At 63.6% G+C, this 18602-nt stretch overlaps 3 protein-coding genes across 3 annotated transcripts; all 3 read left to right on the forward strand.

The window, feature by feature from the left end:
- The first annotated feature begins 47 nt into the window (after positions 1-47).
- CHLRE_04g220076v5 (uncharacterized protein) lies at positions 48-3279 on the forward strand. The gene has a single exon (XM_043061876.1). It carries the CDS (start codon positions 111-113, stop codon positions 426-428), a length of 318 nt encoding a protein of 105 aa, XP_042925228.1. The 5' UTR covers positions 48-110; the 3' UTR covers positions 429-3279.
- A 388-nt stretch (positions 3280-3667) lies between these two features.
- Positions 3668-10959, forward strand: CHLRE_04g220100v5 (uncharacterized protein). The gene is made up of 6 exons (XM_043061877.1): positions 3668-4271; positions 4583-5812; positions 6017-6205; positions 6480-6663; positions 7164-7562; positions 7925-10959. The coding sequence occupies exons 1-6, from the start codon at positions 3699-3701 to the stop codon at positions 10039-10041; spliced, it is 4692 nt and encodes a 1563-aa protein (XP_042925229.1). The 5' UTR covers positions 3668-3698; the 3' UTR covers positions 10042-10959.
- A 1038-nt stretch (positions 10960-11997) lies between these two features.
- Positions 11998-18585, forward strand: CHLRE_04g220150v5 (uncharacterized protein). Its single transcript, XM_043061878.1, has 7 exons — positions 11998-13027; positions 13215-13388; positions 13628-14692; positions 15096-15489; positions 15853-16203; positions 17103-17261; positions 17817-18585. The coding sequence occupies exons 1-7, from the start codon at positions 12113-12115 to the stop codon at positions 18056-18058; spliced, it is 3300 nt and encodes a 1099-aa protein (XP_042925230.1). The 5' UTR covers positions 11998-12112; the 3' UTR covers positions 18059-18585.
- The last annotated feature ends 17 nt before the right edge of the window (positions 18586-18602 follow it).

The following is an 18602-nucleotide window of genomic DNA, read 5'->3' on the forward strand; positions in this document are numbered from 1 at the left end:
ACCCGACTGCATACGCACGCCCAGCCCAAGAGCTGCATCGGTTGATTGCATTGCACGTTCAGCATCAAGGTTTGCGTGTGTTCATACTTCCTGTCGGAAACTTCAGCAGTATGGTGTTATGTGCTGAAAAGCTGCCGTCTCACTTACGGCAGCGAACGTGGATGGGGGCAACACCTTTTGCCTTTCAGTGCAAAGGTGGGCAGCTCGATCGGCCATCGGCGGCGGCCGTGCTGCGCATGCTCAGCCCTGTGCTTAGCCAATATCATACACAAGCACGTCTGTGGGGGTTGCAAAGCTATGCGTGCGTATCGCAGCAGGCATCGATGGTGGTACCTGCTAAAGAGGCGGGGCTTTGCCTTGTTTTGGCGCTCAGCCGGAAGAATAGGAGCGAGGTTCTGAACGGAGCGAGCTGGGTTTTGAGTTTGTGAGCGCGGGCTTTCAAGGAAGGAAGCTGACAATGATCTGGCTGGATGTGACCCGCATACTGTTACTAGGACTGTGTTGTTCGTTGGGACGCAGGACAATTCAGGCATTTCCGTCCTGAGGCCCTGCAATTGAGCAGTTGCGGCAGCTAAGGGGTTTCAATCGCTGTGGCTTTGGCCCAGCAGTCGGGCGTTTGTGACGGGCTCTGGTCAGGTCTGGCCTGACCTGACGTGAGGAAGCCAGGCGAAGAAAGTGTACGGTAAGCATGTGCACCGGTTTTGTGCGTGTGAGAGGTTGTCCTTATTAAATGTACCCTTCTTGCGCCTTTGTGTCTCAGGGATGCTTCCCAGCAGTGACACGAGGACGCATGGACTTGCACATAAGAAGATAGGAACGGTGTTTGTTTGTGCGGCGCGAGTGCGTGGTTGGCACTGCATGCTATGAGAGGACGGGGACGGAGGTGCGGTGGTTACGGTGGTTCATGTGTGGGAGAGATCGCAAGCGCTCGGTGCAATCGAGTTTATGTGTTTTTGTGACTGCTACAGTGCCCTCCACGGGTCACAAACAATGACAGCAGGCGATGAGCTGTGATTTACGTCAGATTGAGGCACCGGCGTAACCCATACGCCAGGGAGGAGACGGACACATAAAACGGCGGGTTCAGGACACATACACGCATACATATACGTACCAAAATTCCTTTGCGCGCAAGCAAGTGGCTGCGCGTGTCGCAGCAGGTAGGCAGGTGCTCCGGTGTGATGGATGTGAGAAAGGCAAGCCAGCCGTTGCTAGCTATTGGCGACACTAGTTGGCACAATCGTCTTTCTTGGTTGCTGTGTACAAAGGGCACGGGGATATACACGGCCTGACACAGTGCTTACTGGCAGGATCATTCGGACTCGTCAAGGGTGTTCACAAGCGGCTTACTGCGGCTTTGAAAGGACATACACGTGCGCTGTCCCATGGTTGGAAGCGCATAAGGTGGCAGGGTGCGGAGTTTGCGCTCGCAATCTATCATTACCGGACACGACGCACGGGCACACGTGCGTTTCTCATCTATTACAGCAATTGACGGAGTTGTTGCGTACACGCGCGGCGTCTGATAGGCGTGGGGCGGCCGCGGCAGTGGTACGCGCAGCTAAAGCTATAAAATAAACAAAACAAAAAATAAGAAGGCCGAGGTGCTAAGCGTGTATACCGTGACGTGCGGCTGATATGTGTGGGACCCTCTGGGATTCTGACTGCTTTGGCGCGTGACACGTGTTGCTCGCTCGGTGTCGGTCTACATCGATTTTGGGATCATGGCGACAGAAATGGAGTAGAAATAAGTAAAGCGGCGCGATAGTCTTGGCTGGAGGCCTACTTGCAGTAGTACATCCGGCGGGGGGGAAAGGGGTATTGGACGGATGCGGGCAGCAGAAAGGTGCAATTTAGGTGCGAGATCGCACTGCTCCTTAGTTTGCGCCTGCATGCGTGCATGTGTATATGCGTGTGGTGGTGGCATTGGCAGTGTGATTCACAGGGGCGGCCCCTTCCTTCCTTTGCATCCCGCCTTTCTTGGCACTTAACAAGCACTTCCGCCAACTCACACCGGTCGGGGCTGCAGTGATTACTACATATTGCTGATGGAGTCGCCTGTCATGATCTCGCTCCATGAAATGAATGTCGAAGTTGCAACGCCTACATGAATTCTTCAGTGACGGATGCCCCGTCAAAGCTTACGAAAGGCAGCATCCATCTTTATGGTGGTGCGTGTACATGTGTGCGTGTGCGTGTTTGAATGGGGACCCCACATCGCAGAGTTTTGATGTCTATGTGTTTGGAAGTGATCCTGCAGCAACACCAAGCTAAGTGGTGGAGCATCGGAGGGCGGAAACTTGGCTCGCGGCGTGCATCGTAATATTGCGTTGTGGGTTATTCATACGCACGCAAGGCCGTGTATACAGACGCATGCCTGCTGTCTGTTGCATAATGTTGGGCGCACACGCGGTGGCGAATGTGGTGAGGCATGCATGCTTGTGTGGGCAGCCGAGTGCCTGTTTCTTTTGGATGTGCGTGGTTCGGTGGTTTGGATGCGCGCGCAGTGACGTGGCAGGTGCCGGGTGCCTCGGGCAGCAGGGGCCCTTCCAGTGACTTCGGAAGGCTGATCGGATGCCAGGGCCAACCTGTCTGTCCTTTGACGGCATTTGCCGTAGCAGCAGTGCCGTGCCTGCTGTGTGCTACTATGCCTCCAAGTGAAGCCACGACGTACGTACAATAGCAGTGCTTCAAGCGCACGTTTCGGAAGCAGGGCAAGACTGAAGTGAAAGCACATCGGCATATCCTGTCAAGTTCTGTCTTGTTCTTGCACGTGTCCCAATAGTCCCAAGCTGTGTTAGCTGTCGTCATACATGAGGCAAGTTCCGTGGCACGCATCTTGGCCCGGGCCGCTGCCCATCGTGCCAGCCTGCCGGCATCTCGCGTGGTGTTAATCAGGGGTGCGCGCATAATCTTGATGCCGGTGGTGATGGAGGTGACGGGGTGCATGCATGCGCATCGTTTGCATGCTACGCATGGGCACGAAGTGACGAAGGCACGTCAGAGGTCTGCGGGGGCGGGCTCGCACGTAGCGTTGTTTGGACTGACTCGGCGGAGCAGGGCTCGTTTGCTTGGCCATCTCATCTATCGCTATATACATACAGACGTGAGAAGCTGTGCGAACGGCAAGAGGGGGCGGCGGCGGTGCGGCTTTGGCCGGGGCAGTGGGGGAGTGTGGGCATTGGGCAGGGCTCGCTTCACTATGTAGTGCCCTCCGCGGGTGCGACATGCCCCATTGATTCTTTTTATGAGGATGCAAATCTGTAACACATGTGCCGTGCGGGATTTGCCAGTCCATGATCCGCACGCACGCACCTGCCGTCCCACGCGGATGGTCTAGCTAGCGTCACAGCACTGCACGACACCAGAGTACACCCAACGATCCAAAACGACTGCACCATGCACGGGCAATTCCGTATTTCCGTGTGGGCTTATGGACTCGCTAGCGCCGCCGAAGCTGGGTGTCAACGACGGGTCGAGGCCCAAAAAGGCAGGCGAAAGTCCGCAAGGTGTGCGGGGGGCGGGGATCTCTGCGAGGGGAGGTGCGGCTGCGTGGTGCGTGGACGCTGGCAATGCGAGATGGGGGTGTTGCTGGGGATTGGGCGGGTTGCCTGCGGGCCTGCGGGCATCCGGCTGCACGACCTGAGTGTTTTTGAGTACAAAGAAACCAACGTTTTACTAGTGTAGTTTGGTACCACATGTCCGCAAATGAAGAGAGTGCGTTCCGTCGGCACTCCCTCGACAAACTTGCTGATGCGATTTCGGGACTTGACCAAGTAGTCGCCGCGTGCCAGGGATACGGGCTCAACAATTACCAGAACCCGGAAGCAGCCAAGCTCGAGCTGAACCAGCGATACAATGAGTCCCTCCTCTGCATAGCAATCCTTCGCGCGGCGCTCGCTGACATTCCCAACCTAGGAACCTTCGCAAAATGTTTAACGCCGCTTTTATCTCAGCTGGACTGGCTGCGGCGGACCTCACCGGTTCTGGCCAAGGCCGCCGAGCGTGCTGTGCAGGGTTTTTGCACCGCGGACTGCCAGGCGACTGGCGGTCAGACCGGCGCGACCCCTAGCGGTCAGGAGGCAGCAGGCGTATCTGGCAGCGCTGTGGCGGGAGGCGACGAATCCGCGAGCTTGGGCGCGCAGGCCCACGTCCTGGTGGCGGCGGTGGCCCCGGCATGGCTGCTTCTGTTCGACGCGCTGCACACGGCGGTGGCACGTGTGGCAGCGTCGGATTCGCCCGCTTTGCAGGCGCCCTCGGAGCCGTTGCAGGTGAATGATGGACTGCATGGATCGGATGGCAGTTGTGCAGTCTATGTGGTCAGCGCAAAGCAGTGCGCGTGTGCGGGGGCACACGGGAACTGGCTAGCTAGCTAGGTCTCGTGCCCGCCCTCAACAGTCGGTCGTCACAGTCGGTCCTGGTCCTCGTGTTCGACCCATATGCTAGAATATTATAATGCAAATTGGTTGGCGATGCGAGCTTGCGAATGCACAAGCCTGACCCACATGGATGGATGTTGAGCTAGCTCTCCGTGTGTGTGTGCCGTACTTCACGGTGCCAAACCGTATCATGTCTTGTACAGGCCGCCATGGTTGCGTTGCAATCGGAGGAGGATTACTGCACAGACACGCTGACAGCTATCTCGAAGCTGGCACGTCGGCTCGCAGCCGCCGACAAAGCGGCGGCGGGGACGGCAGGCGGCAGCAGCTCCGGTGGCGGTGTGGCAGCCGTGAAGGCCAGGACAGCCGCGGCCGGCGGCAGCAGTGACACAGTGCAAGCGGCAGGCAGCAGTGCCTGCGCTGCCAGTGCTCCCACTCCTGGCTTCCTCACCCTCACCTGCTCCGCCTCGGGCCGGGACATCCGAGCCTGCCGCTGCGAGCACCACCACCCTGGCAAACTGCGCAAAGTCATTGGGGCCGCCGGCGCGGCCTTTGTTTCGGCCAAAATGGCTGGGCTGGTGAATGCACCCGTTTTCAACGACGTAGTGGCAGAGGCGGGCCGACTGCTGCGCTACTCACCAGAGGGTGAGGCCAGCGACCGGCCTCGCGGGGCCCTGGCGGGAGAGGGACGCTCGCCTCAGGAGATTCATCATCAGGAGCAGCAGGCCATCGAGCTGGACCAGCGAGTGGAGTACCTGCTGTTGCAGCTGCAGATGACGACTAGCATGACCAGGATGGCTGATCAGCTGCTGCTGGGAAGGCCACTGGAGGCGGCAGGATTGGCTGCGGTGCAGCGCATGATGGCGTCGCGGGAGGTTCGGCGGCTGCAGGTGCTGGTGCTGGAGCGGTTGGTGATGCACAGCGGCGGCGACGGCGGCGGTGGCGGCAGTAGCAGCAGCACAAGCAGTGGCAGTAGCAGCGGCAGCACGAGCAGCAGCACAGCCAGCAGCAGCCTGCAACAGTGGTGGTTGACGCGGTTTGAGGTGGAGAGCGGCCGCGTTGTGAACAGCAGCTTCGACGAGAAGGCGGGGGTGGCGATGGAGCCGGCGGCGTGGGCGGAGCCGGCAAGGCAGGGCTCGCTTGAGAGCGCGCACATGAATTGGGTGGACAAGAGTCTAGTGCTGTGGGCGCGAATGGCGGAAGAGCCTGGCGCACAGCCGCCGCCGCTGGCGCTGGTGCTGCGTCTGGCGAACAGGACCGCTGCGGCTCTGCTGCGCCTGAGCAGCAGTGGTGACGCCGGTGGCAGCCGCTGTGCCGAGGAGAACCGCGGAGGGCCAGGATCGGGACCGGAACCGGGGCCGGGACTGGGGCTGGGACTGGGGCTGGGCGGTGCGACGTATGGGCCCCAGCCACGCTTCCACTCCGCACAGCTGGTGAGCGGTGGGTGCGGCGCTGGGTGGGCGGTGGGGGCAGTTTGCTCCAATCCCAACTAGCTAAAGCAACACCCAGCACGGCGGGGCAACACGTACAGAGCTTGGGCTCTGAGTGGTACAGGCAGGGTACGACGCAGACCCAGGCATGCGTAGGCCCTGATCATGCATGCTCCAGCAGCGGTGCGTGCCCCAACATGCACGCAGGTCCACGAGGCGTTTGCCTTTTCAAAGCGCCTGAGGGCGATGCTGCAGCCCCTGGGCGGTGATGGCAGTAGCAGCAGCAGCGGCTCGCGGGCCCAGCTCGAGGCGCTACTGCCGGATGCTTTGGAGGCGGGGGCGCGCTTTCTTGCGCTGCAGGGGTTGGCGCTGCAGAGGCTGCAGCCGGCATGTCTGGTAAGTGCTGTGGGAGGGACGTTTTGCTGCGCGGTGGGTGCCGGAGGGGCACTGTACGGCAGGTAGGGGATGCAAGCAAAGCCAGGTTGGAAAAGACGTCGCACGCGATGCCGTAAACTGCGGTGCTTCATCTTCAGCACTTGGGCCGCTGCAGTCCGGCCAAGACCCGGCAAGCAAGTCTTTGCACAACCGCTACAGTGTGGCACTGCCGTATTTGTGACACATCGCAGCTCAAATCTACCGTATGCGATGTGCCTCTTTGCTAACGACGCAGGAAGCGCTGGTGAAGGCGGCGGTGGCTCCGGGCGCCGACGCTGCTGCCGGAATGGCTGCGGACATGGCGTCTGTGACGGCGGGTGGCGCCCTGAGCCCCGACCTGGCGGTGACGGTTCTGTGGGAAGGTGTGCGCGACATGCTGCAGGACATGCAGTGGGTCTGGCACTTGAAAACACCTCAAGGTGAGAGTGTGTGTGTGTGTGTTTGTGTGGGAGGGCCGGGGGTTGAGTCCATTCCAGAACTCGAGCACAGCAAGCCAACCGAGTGAACCGAAAGCCGCCAGCCCCACCCAGAGCGCGGGGTGGGGTGGAAGGGGGGTGGGAGGGGGGCGTTCATGTGGAGAACGGAGTGATGGCATCACAAGTGTGAGGGGAGTGGGGCTGTCGACCGTGTGCGTACGTAAATGCGGCCCTCGCACAGCGCTAGCTGGCGTGGCGCGTGGTGCGTGTGATGTGCGGGTAGGTGTTGGTGGAAGGAAGTTCGAAGGTACGTCTGGCGCCGTGCGTGCATGCAAGTATGCAGCTAGATTGTGGCAGATCGATCTGAGGACCCATGCCCATCCACCTGCTGTCCAACCTCCATCCGTAAGTGTGTGAATTTGCAGCTCGCTTGGCTTGGCATGCAATAACAGCAGCTACATTGCACACTGCTGAGGACCGGTCGTTGCCACCTGTCTGCACAGGTCTCCTGCATGGCGCCAGCCCGCAGTGCCGGGCCGCGGCGGCGGCTGTGGCTCGAAGGACGCGGCTTGTGGGCACACTGGAGTGCCTGACGCGCGCAGCCACAAGCGTCCAGCTGGCGCTGATAGATGCGGGCTGTACGGGCGGCGGGGCGGGTGGCAGCAGCAACGCCAGCGCTGGCAATGCCGGCGGTAGCAGCACCAATGCCGGAAGCGGCAACATTATTGCCGGCGGCGGCGGTGCTGGGGCGAGCGGCCAACCTAGCCAGCCCACTGCCGCTGCTGCTGCTGGTGGTGGTGGCGGCGGGATCTGGAAGACCGTGAAGGACGCGATGGGCTGGCTGGAATGCCTGACCAACGCCGTGCGGCGGGTGTTGGCCGCTGATGACCCTGCATCGCCAGGTGGGAGCCAGATGGTAACGGCGGGAAAAGGCCCTTCGAAGTTGTCAGGAACGGGAGTACCCACGTTGCAGAGGTGGAGGAACGGCACTCGCGCGCGATCGCCGGGCGGGGCTGCCGCCAGGGGATACTGCCCGGTTGGGTGTTAGGGTGTGTTAAAAAAACGAAACGAAAGCCCGCCCAACGACGGAGTTACTTACCGAGACCTACCATTTTGCCGAGTTAGGGTGTGTGTGCAGACACAGAGCGGGCGGGTGTGCCTGATCCGCCGCAAGAGGGTGATGCGGGCCTGTGCCTGAGACTGACACCCAGCTACTGCTGACACTCTGTGACAATCCCGGCCTATGCCTGCCTGCTGCTGCTAGGTGGCGATGGCGGTGGCGGCTCCAACACAAGTGGGGAGTGGGGCGGGCTGCTTACTGGCGTGAAGCGGGCCCGCGCGCTGCTGCGGCGGTTGGTGGCGGAGGTGTGGCCTGAGCCTCCGCCGCCGCCACCGCTGCCACCGCCGCTTGCTGCCGTGAGGGATGGCAGACAGCAGCAGACGGCTGACGACGCGGGCGGGCACGGCGGCAGCGTGTGTCATCATGGCGGGGTACGCAGAAGGCGGCGCTTGGACTTGGACCTGGTAGAGGTCGTGGTGTTTCAGCTGCAGGCCTTGTTGGCGCAGTGCTGGCGCAATGACGCTGGGCATGACGACTTGCGAGGCGCGGGCGGTTGTGGTGGTCTGCTGGGCACCACGGCGGCAGCACGCCGGTCAGCTGGCACGGCAGTGGAGGCCAGCGCGTTCCTGCTGCGGGCGGCGAGCGAGCTCGGGCAGGTGGCAGGCTGCCTGCCGCCATTCTTATACATCTCCCTGAACGAGATGCACGTGCAGCTCACAGCCGCGTGTGTGGATCTGTGGGCGGCGGCGGCGGCCGAGGCGGCCGAGGCGGCCGAGGCGGCCGAGCCGCCGGCCGCGGGGACCGAGGCGTCGGGGTTGGCCTCTGGGCCATGGGCGGGCGAAGCGATGCCCCTGCTGACCGCGCCGCAGCTGCTGGCGTGCCAGCCGCACCGACTGCTGGCGGCGGCGTGCGTCATGCTGTCAGAGATGCCCGCGATGGTCGAATGTGACCCGCACGATAGAGACCTCCCGGATGCGCGCTTCGCCCTCGGCCGCGCTCTGCTCCGGGCGCTGGCAGCGGCGGGCAGCCACCCGCAGCTGTCGCCGCACCTGCTCTCATGGCTGGCGCCGCCGCTGCAGCAGCAGCAGGCCGCTGCTGGCAGCGCGGCGCCAGCAGCAGCAGCCGCCACGCCTGCGGCGGCGGTGGGCGCCGAAGCCAGCAGCACGGCAGCTGCTGGCCTGCTGCAGCCGCTGCAGCCGCTACAGCCGCTGCAGCCGCTACAGCCGCTACAGCCGCTGCAGCCACTTCGCGGCTGCCTGCGGGCTTTGGCGGCAGCCGCCCTGCCGTCCTTGCTCAACACGTCCCCAGGCACGCGGCGTTCGCAGCCGCCCGCGAACAAGGCCCATGCCGCGACCATCGCGGCGTTGCTGGAGCTGGCGGCGTGCTGGGCCTACGCACCCGGCGGCGGCGACAGTGATGGCGGCCGCGGTGGTGGTGGCAGGGGAGGTGGTGGCAGGGGAGGTGGTGGCAGCGGACGTCATAACGGCAGAGGCAGCGCCACGCCACGGGCTGCGGCGGCGCTCTCGCCGGCGGCCCAACGGGTTCCGGCCAGCGAGTGGCAAAGCCACTTCTACGGCTTTTCGTGGCAAGTTCGGCGGCAGGTGCATGTGGATCGCCGGTCCAGCTGCTTCCGCAATGAACAGGAGTGGGAGCCGGTGGAGGAGGTGGCGACGGGGCTGTTGGCGCTCAAGCTCCCGATTAGCGGCACGCCGATCGCAGGCGTGTTTCGGGAGTATGTGGGCGGCAGCGGCGGAGGTGATCCTGCACTTGCGAAGAAAGCGGCTGTGGCGGCGAAGGTGCAGCAGCGCCGGGCGCAGCAGCAGAGCCTGCAGCAGCAGCTGAGGGAGCAGCAGCAGCAGCAGCAGCAGCAGCAAGCACAGCAAGCACGGCAGCAGCAGCCGCAACAGCCGCAGCACCCACAGGACCAGGAGGGGCAGGAGCGGGACCTGCAGCTGCAGCAGCAGCCGGAGCGGGGTGGCGGCGGGGTGGTGGCGGCGGTTGCTGCTACGGCTGTTGCGCCTGCTGCGGCGACTGCTAGGACCATCAAGCTAGCTGCTGAGTGGCAGGCACAGTTGCCGCCGCCCCTGCCGGTGGACCCGGTGGCGGCGGCTTTCTTTTGGCTGCGCGTGTGCGGCAACCCGGGCTGTGAGCAGTTCGGGGGCGCGGCGGAGGCGCAGCTGGACTTGCGGCTGTGCGGCCGGTGCCGCTGCGTGCGGTACTGCTGCGTGGCCTGCCAGGCGGCGCACTGGGGCGCGGGGCATCGGCAAGTGTGTGCGCGCGTGGCGGAGGTGTGCGCGGCGCGGGCTGCTGTGGCTGAGTAAGGAGCACAAGAACGAGCCTGGAATGACTGCGGGCAGAGCGATGTGGAGCTCTCTGGGGCTGTAGAACGTTGCATCGGAACAACTGGATGCCGTGAAAAGTATATGCGATTGCATACAAAGCTGAGATATCTACTCACTGCGGAACACAATTGCTGAGCTCGTATTACTAGTGCCAAGTCCGTTGCTTGTTGTGCACGTACACAGCTGTGATGTGGCGATACCGTATTATTACATCTGCTGTCAGGTCGGTATGCCGGCAGTGCATATTGCCGGCACAGCGCGCGTGTCTTGACTCGGATTTGTGTGCGTTCGTGATTTGACGCTAGCAGCTAGGGCTACACGTGTTGCTGAGTGGGAGTGGTGGCGCATCCTTGCCGCATTCGGCCAATCGTGTGCCACTCAAATTGTTCAACTAACCCTGCAGGTAAAGGATCCCCGCCGCCCTGGCCATGATGTAGATGGCTACTACATATTGGTACCGTGTATACGTTATTGTGTTCGTGGAGTCGTGGACCTGCTGGCATGTAGGCCTTGCGTAGATCGGTGTTGAGATATCGGTCAGAACTAAGGGAGGAATAGGCCTTGCGTCTGTGTTCTTGATGTCCTGCTTGTGGAGTGGCGTCACCACACACCTGACCGCTGGCCGGCTGCTGTGTCTTGCTTCATTCGTGTGGGTTGCTGCTTCCAGGGCTTAGCGCTTGCTTATTTGCTGGGCTTTGAAGCTGCCGGGAAGCTGCCGGGAAGCTGCCGGGAAGCTGACGGGAAGCTGCCGGGACGCCGGCGTTGCAGCAGCAGTACCAGGCGGGCATGTTGGGTTACTCAAGTTGGTCCCGGCGGGCAGCACTCGATGGGCGCTGCGTGCTTTGCGTGCTTTGCGTGCATGCTCCGAACTCATTCATATTGTAACCTTTCATTTACACCGGTAGGTGCCATTCCATTCATGCCACGCACGCACAAATGCGCGCACGAACGCGCGCGCATACTCAGCTCATAACCTGCTCACGTCTTGCATGTTTAGCTCATTGCATTCTTCGACACCTTGTTGCCCTGCTGCTGGATCATGTGCTCCGCATCCGGCTCTTTCTTCTTGCCGGTGTGGTAGATGGTGCCACCGCTGGCGCCGCCGAAGCTGTGGGCGGGTGCAAGGGGGCGGGCGGGAGGGGTATGTAGGGCAGCAGTGGGAGCGCTACTAGCGCACGGTTGTGCAGGTGCATGGTTGTCGCAAGCAAGGTGCATTTACGTGGTGTGTAAATGCCTCTCTCCCTCTTGAGCCCTCCCTTGCTCCCTCCCTCCCCTCCCTGCCGTTTCACATACACGGTGGCGCCCCCCCCCTTCGCCGCGCGCTCTGGCAGAGTCCCCTCGTCCGCACCTTGGGCGGCCGCCAGGCTGCGGGCCGTGCCGGGCTGTATCGCAGGTGGGCAGGGGCCAGGCAGCAGCAGCAAGGGGGTGGGCAGTAGGCAGTAGCAAGGGTGGGCATTACGTAGCAGGGGGGGGGTCAATGGGCAGTAGCAGTGGCTAGTGCGCGGGCAGCAGGAAAGCGGAAGGGCACGTGGCGGAAGGGCGGGGAGGGGCGGAAGAGCGAGGGAAAGAAAGGGCACGGGCGAGGCCCATGGGTCCTTAGATCTCACGCGGCGGCGCCCAAGTGTTACATGCTTTTACCATTTCCAAAGGCGACACACTTTTCCAATAATAGCTTATGTAGCACATATAACGTGTCTGCCGCGCATCCATGCTCTCTACGGCTCCGGTCCCGGGCTGCCGCTGCTCGTCCTTCCGCGGCGGGCCCAGTGCCGCCTGACAGGAGCATGCATGCGGGAAATGGGGACGGGGCAATTGATGACCTCATCACCCCCGCCGACTCCGATCTCCCTTTCCTTTCAATCCGCTCGCAAACAGCAGCCGGAGCAAGACACTTATATCCTGCCGATGCCGAAATTCAGTCATTGATATAAATGCATTTAGAGTCGGCAAGCGAAGCCCGGGCTAAGCGTTCTTGACCAGAAAACGCTTCTGTTCTCAATTCAGTAGCAGGCATTCCATAGCGGACAGTCATACAGGCGCGGCCGGACGCATGGCCAGCCTGGCTACGTCGCTGGGCGGTGTGCTGGGGCGCAGCGGCGGCGTCAGTGGCGCCAGCGGCGGCGGCAGCAGCCGGCGCCGCCTCTTCGTCCCGGGGCCAGCCTCAACCGGCGGCGCCGCCGCCGCAGACGACCTCGGGGGCTCCCCACATCCCTCTGCGCCGCCGCTGCCGCCGGACCTGCTACTGCCGGCGGCAGCGATCATGCAAGCAACGGGTGCGGGAGGTGGAGGGCCACGCGACGCGTCGTCCGGACCCGCCGCCGCCGCCGCCGCCGCCGCGCAGCAGCAGCGCCTGCAGCAGCAGCAGCAGCAGCAGCAGCAGCAGCAGGCGTACCCGGAGGTGCCCGGTCGCAGCCGTGGCGGTGGTGAGGGCGGCAGTAGCATTGGCAGTCCAGCAGCAGTAGCAGGCGAGGGGCTGCCGTCGTGGCCGCAGCCAGCAGCAGCCGCCCCGGCCGCCACACCAGTTGCTACAGCCTACGCAGCCGCCGAGGTGGCGGCGGCTGCGGACGCCGGCAGCAGCAACCTGCTACTGCCGGCAGCGGCGGAGCAGAGCGAGGACGTGGTCGGGGTGATTGGGCGCCTGGCGGCGGCGGCACGTCGCCCGTTGGCACGCTTCCTTCGTGGCGGCAGTAGCAGCGGCGGCGGCCCTGGCAGCGGCGGCGGCGGCAGTAGCAGTGGCAGTAGCAGTACCGGCGAGGATGGCCGTCGCGCTCTGAATCAGGCGATGACGGCGGCGGCGGCGCGGTCGGAGCATGCTACTGCTGCTGCCGGCGGCAGTAGCGGCGGCGGCGGTGCCTTCGGCGGCAGTAGCAGCGACAATGCTACAGCCGCTGGTGCTGCTGCTGCCGGTCGGGAGCTGATGTGGCGACACCGGGATGTGTTGATGGCGGACGTGTCGTTGTTCCTGGTGCGTGCGTGTGTGTTTGTGCGCGGTTGCAAATTGGTGTGGTATGGCTCTAGGCTTCGCCCCCACGGCCCCACCTTCTTCCCCACTTCACCCCCACATTCGCCCTGATGCCTCCCCTCCCGTCTTCTAACCCACTCCTTATCCACGACCTAAGTGTTTTGCTCGTGTGCGGCTGCCCCCCCTGCAGGTGACGCCCACGCAGCAGCCACAGGCGCCGGCGGCCGTGCGGGCCCTGGTGGAGGGAGACGCGCTGCGGCTGCGGCTACTGCCGGCTACTGCCGCTGCTACTGCCACTGCGGAGGGAGGCGGTGGCGGGGCTGGTGGCGGTAGCAGCGGGTCTGGTGGCGTGGTGCGGATGCAGGTGGGGGCTGATTCATGGGTACGATACGGTATGTTGGTGCGGACAGCATGGGATGCACATACCGGTAGCCGCCGGGTGTGCTTGGGAATGTGACGAGAAAAAATCTGCATAACCCAAGGAAGGAGGGGCAACACATCATTACATCATCCGCTGCTTCGTCACAGGTTAGGGGCGCACGTGCCAAAAGCCCGCATGGATCTTGATAGCCGTGTCCCCCCCCCCATCCTCAACACGCGCAGGTGGGAGATGTATTTGAGGTGGTGCTGAACCCACCGCCGCCGCTTTTGCCACCTCACCATCACCAGCACCGCAACCAGCATCACTCGCCGCCGCCGCAGCAGCAGCAGCAGCTACTGCCGCTCATGCGGGCCGGACCCGGCATCTACACCTTCCGCCTGCCAGCGGCGGAAGCAGCAGCTGCTGCTACTGCCGCCATCCCCACAGCCACCACCACCAGCAGCGGCAGTAGCAGTGGCAGTAGCAGCAGTAGCAGCAGTAGTAGCAGTAGCTACTACTGCCTGACGGTATCGCCGACTACGGCCGACAGCTGCAGCCTGGACGAGCTGGACGCCGTGTTTGCCGCCTACACCTGCTACAGCCGCACCCCACCTGCTGCTGCTACTGCCACTGCTTCTGCTACTGCTGCTACAGCCGACTATGGCATCAACGGCGGGGCCGCCGGAGGGAGCCAGGGCGGGTGGCGGGCTGCGGCGGCGGCGGCACCCGCCGGTCCCTGGGTAGCACACGCCGAGCCGGCGGCGGCTGCGGCGGCGGCGCCTGGCGGCGGTGGCGGCGGCTCTCCCTACGTCGGCGCCACTGCGCCGTCGTGGCCGCCGCCGCGGGACACCAGTGGTGCTGCTGGAGGCCTGCGGAACAGGCGGGGTGGCAAGGAGCAGCGGCAGCAGCAGCAACAGCAACAGCTGCAGCAGCAACAGCGGCAGCAGGCAGGGTTTGGCTACAGCGGCAGAAGCTACCCGGCGATTGCGCCGCCGGCGGCGGCCTCGGCGACCGTAGTATACCCGCAGCAACAGCAGCAGCAGCTGCAGCTGGCAGTAGCAACATCAGGCGGTGACGGAGAGTGGCTGCTGCAGTATGGCGGCGGGGGCAGTAGCAGCACCGCAGCAGCGGCAGCAACGGCGGCGCCGGCGGCTGTAGCAGCCATGGCTTGGGCGGCTGTAGCAGGCGCGAGCTCGCCGGCTGAGGCTGCCAACCGGGTGGCTGCGGTGTCGGTGTGGGCGGCACGGGCGGCGGGGCGGGGGCTGGTGGCGGCGGCGCACGTGTCGGCGTACGGCATCCGTCGCAAGGTGCGTGCGTGCCTGTGTGTAGATGTGTGTGCGTGTGCGTGTGCGTGTGCGTGTGCGTGTGCGTGTGCGTGTGCGTGTGCGTGTGCGTGTGCGTGTGCGTGTGCGTGGGCGTGGGCGTGGGCGTGAGAGTCACGACTACCGGGGCAAATGCATTCGGTATTCGGGAGCGAGGCGACCTCCGCCACAGGCATTCGACAGCACTCACCCGCCAGCAGTCATGCGTTGCGGTAACGCCCAATACGGTACAGTAAGCTACGGTACAGTACGACACGCACAGTACGCCCGACTGCACCAAATCAAAACTCCTCCGTCCCCAAAGCGCTGCTCGCTGCTCGCACCCGCATCCGCCGCGTCTGTGGGCCCACCCCACCCCACCCCACCTGGCCTCGCTCGTACCCGGCAGGCGGACGACATCATCCGAGGCCTGCCTGCTTCAGCGGTTGCAGGCGAGGACGACGAGGGCACCACGACCACGACCCACCTGCAGCAGCACCCGGCAGTAGCAGGCGGCGGCGGCAGTAGCAGGAGCGGTCACAAGAGGGAGGTGCTGCGCCGCTTTTTTTACGCCCTGATCCACGGCAGTAGCAGCGATGCCACCGCTACTGCCGCTGACGCTGGTACTCGGCGGCGGCGGCGCCGTGGCGCAAGGCGGCGGTCATTCCCGTCGTCCAACTCTGTCGCCACCGCAATGGGGACGGCGGCGCTGCTGGTGCCGGTGCGGGTGTGGGTGGTGCTGGTGTGGGTGGCGGCGCGGGCGGCGGCGGCGGCGGTGGGGCTGGTCTGCGAGCTACTGGCCCGTGAGTGGTGATGGTGGTGGTAGTGGGGGCTGTGAGGGTTGCGGGGGTTGGGGGTTGAGGGCTGCGGTTGGGTTTGGGGATGGGGTTGGGGATGGATCGGGGGCTGTGTACGGGGTCAGGAGGTGCACACGTGGGTCGCGGGTAGATGCGGCGTGTCTTGAGGGTTCAGGGTCTTTATGTGTTCCCGTTCACACGCCGTCCGCTGGACTGCTGCGCACACGTGCTCTTACAACTGATTACCTACATCTCATTACACACACACACGTTTTGCGTTTTGCTATCCTCGTGTTTTCTATGCCACACACACACGCTTTGCGTTTTCCTACCCTCGTGCTTTCCTAACACGCGCACGCACGCGCGCAGGTCTGGGCGCGGCGGCGGCGGACGCGGTTATCTGGGCCAGCGGCCGCGCCGGCCACCTGGCGCCACACCTTCCGTCATCGCCGCCGCCGTCACCGCCGCCGTACTGGCAGCAGCAGCGCTACCCGGCGGCGGCGCCCGTGGTGGGCTGGCCAGCTCCCGCGGGAGGGGGCGGCGGCGGGTGGCAGCAGCAGGAGCAGGAGCAGCAGGAGCATGGCGAGGGAGGGCACGCGGCGGAGAGGGGCCCGGCGGCGGCGGCGGCGGCGTGGCGGCTGCTGGCGGCGGCGCTGGTGGCGCTGTCGCTGCCGGCGGATGTGGCCAAGGCGGCGGCGGGGGCGGTGCTGCTGATATATGGTGGGTGACCTATGGTGGGTTGGTTGGTTGGAATGCTGAATTGCTTTGGGTGCGGAGTTGATTTGCATTGGGTTGCGTTGGGTTGCGTTGCACTGGATGGGTGGGGAAGGGAAGGGAGGGATGGGCGTGAGGGTGCTAGCTTGCTGAACATGAACCTCGCTCAACACATACACCCCCACTGTTTTACTCACACCGCACCGTACCACGCCACACCCGGTGTTGTTGCAACTTCATCGATGATCATTGCCGCTGTCTGGGGCTACCTGTTCCATCGCACGAAACCTTACTCGTTCGCTCACCCCGCACCTGAACACACACCGTAGCAAACCATCTTCCACCACCATCACCCCCCCCCCCCCCCCCCACACACACACACACATTCGGACATGTACACACACGCACCTTGAACCTCATGAGCAGCCTCTTCTCAATGTTCCGGAACTGCACCGCGTTGTTCTCCAGGCGGGTGGACAGGTCGGACACCCGCAGCCGGGCCGCGAAGTGCTGCTCCACCACCTGTGGGTGTGGGTGGGTGCGAGTGCTGAGCTCAGTGTTGAACGAGCTGAAGGTGGTGGTGGTGGAGGAGGAGGAGGAGGAGGAGGAGGAGGAGGAGGAGGAGGAGGAGGAGGAGGAGGAGGAGGAGGAGGAGGAGGAGGAGGAGGTGGAGCAGTCAAGGAGCAGTGAATGGTCGGTCCTCCTCCTCCTCCTCCTCCTCCACCACCACCACCACCTTCAGCTCGTTCAACGCAATGTATGCTGAAACCGACCATTCACTGCTCCTTCACTGCTCCTCACGCACACACACGCGCACGCACGCACACGCACACACGCACGCACACGCGCACGTACATGCACACGCACACACACGCACACACAACACCGCGCCCCCGCAACCGCAGGCGAGCTGCACGGGGCGGCGGAGGAGGCGGCGCGGCTGGTGCTGGGAGCGAGTGCGGCGGCGGCGGCGGCGGTGGCGGAGGCGGCGGGCGGTGCGGCGGCGGGCGGCCTGACCCGGGGCGCGCTGGAGGCAGTGGGCTACGCCCTGGATGCAGCCACAGGTGTGTGTGTGTGTGTGTGTGTGTGTGTGTGTGTGTGTGTGTGCGTGTGTGTGTGTGTGTGTGTGTGTGCACGTGTGTGCGTGCGTGCGTGCGTGCGTGCGTGCGTGCGAAGCGTTGTGTGTATCATCAGGCATACCTTTTGAGGGTGGGGAAGAGCCCTCGACCTAGTTCTTCACTTCTTGCCACGGGGCGCGTGCTCGTCTTCCCTGGGCATACATGGTGCTTGCGGCTGTTCCAATCAACACCAAGGAGTCAAAGTCAGAGTTCCGTGCCTTTGTCAATCTTAGCTTGAATACCGGTATGTATACAACTACGGTATCTGGTAGCTGAGCGCATTCAGTCGCGTCACAGGCAGGTGTGCGTATGTACCTTTGTGTATAATGTATGCTATCTTCCACCTGCTGCTCTGCTGCCAGCTCCCATGTGTGTTACCAAACACGGGAAACGGGAAACGCAAAAACGCCTCCCCCGTGTGTGTTGAAAAGTTAGCCCCTGTGTGTGTATGCCCCCTGTGTGTGTTTAAAAAATACCCCTGCGTGTGTGTTGCCCCATCAGGCATCCGCAAGGTCGGGCTACGTGCTGTGGCCCTGGAGTATCAGAAGCGACACGCCGCGGCGGCAGTGCTGAGGCATCTGCCCACAGGCACCAGCAGCACCGGAGCCAGGGGCGGCGGGGGCGGGGTTGGCTATGCGGCAGCGCCGCCGCCGCCGCCTCTGCTGCCGCCACCGCCGCCAGTGACGGCACCGCCGGTGGTCCCGCCACGCGGCCGCTACACTTTCAACCAGCAGGAGTGGTGATGTGGAGTGTAAGCAGTCACAAAACTGGCGCATGGGGCGTGCGTGCGTGACTGAGAAGACACGCAGTGAAAGGCGTGGGAATGGAGCCTGCGCGGTACGGATTATTGTCAGGTATTGTACGGGCTACGAAGTGCGGATGCGGTATGGAAGCAAGTAGGACGTCACGTTTGGTGCCCGTGGGGCCCGGGCGTGGCTAGCTGGAGTGGGAGTTGGCGCAGGAGTGTGTGTGGGCTGCTGCTGGGGGTGAGCCTGTGAGGCCTTGCACGGCTTGCAAATGCGGGTGGACGGAGAGGACAGAACGGACAGATGTGGGGCAACCGGGGCAAGCAGTTTAGGGCACGTGCTGACACGGGCGGCCTTTCTGTTAGCGCTTAATCTCTAGCTTGACTGATCAGCGACACTGCGCTGCCCTGATGCAGCAATAATACGGCACATGCAAGTCTGTACCAACAACGCGCGCGAGCTGGTACACGTCAGCCCTGCCCGGACCGGCAGTCTGCTTCACGCCAGTGTAACCATTTGGTGCGCCTGCTGTGGAGCCGCG

The sequence above is a fragment of the Chlamydomonas reinhardtii genome, chromosome 4, assembly GCF_000002595.2.
Source record: "Chlamydomonas reinhardtii strain CC-503 cw92 mt+ chromosome 4, whole genome shotgun sequence".
NCBI lineage: Eukaryota > Viridiplantae > Chlorophyta > Chlorophyceae > Chlamydomonadales > Chlamydomonadaceae > Chlamydomonas > Chlamydomonas reinhardtii.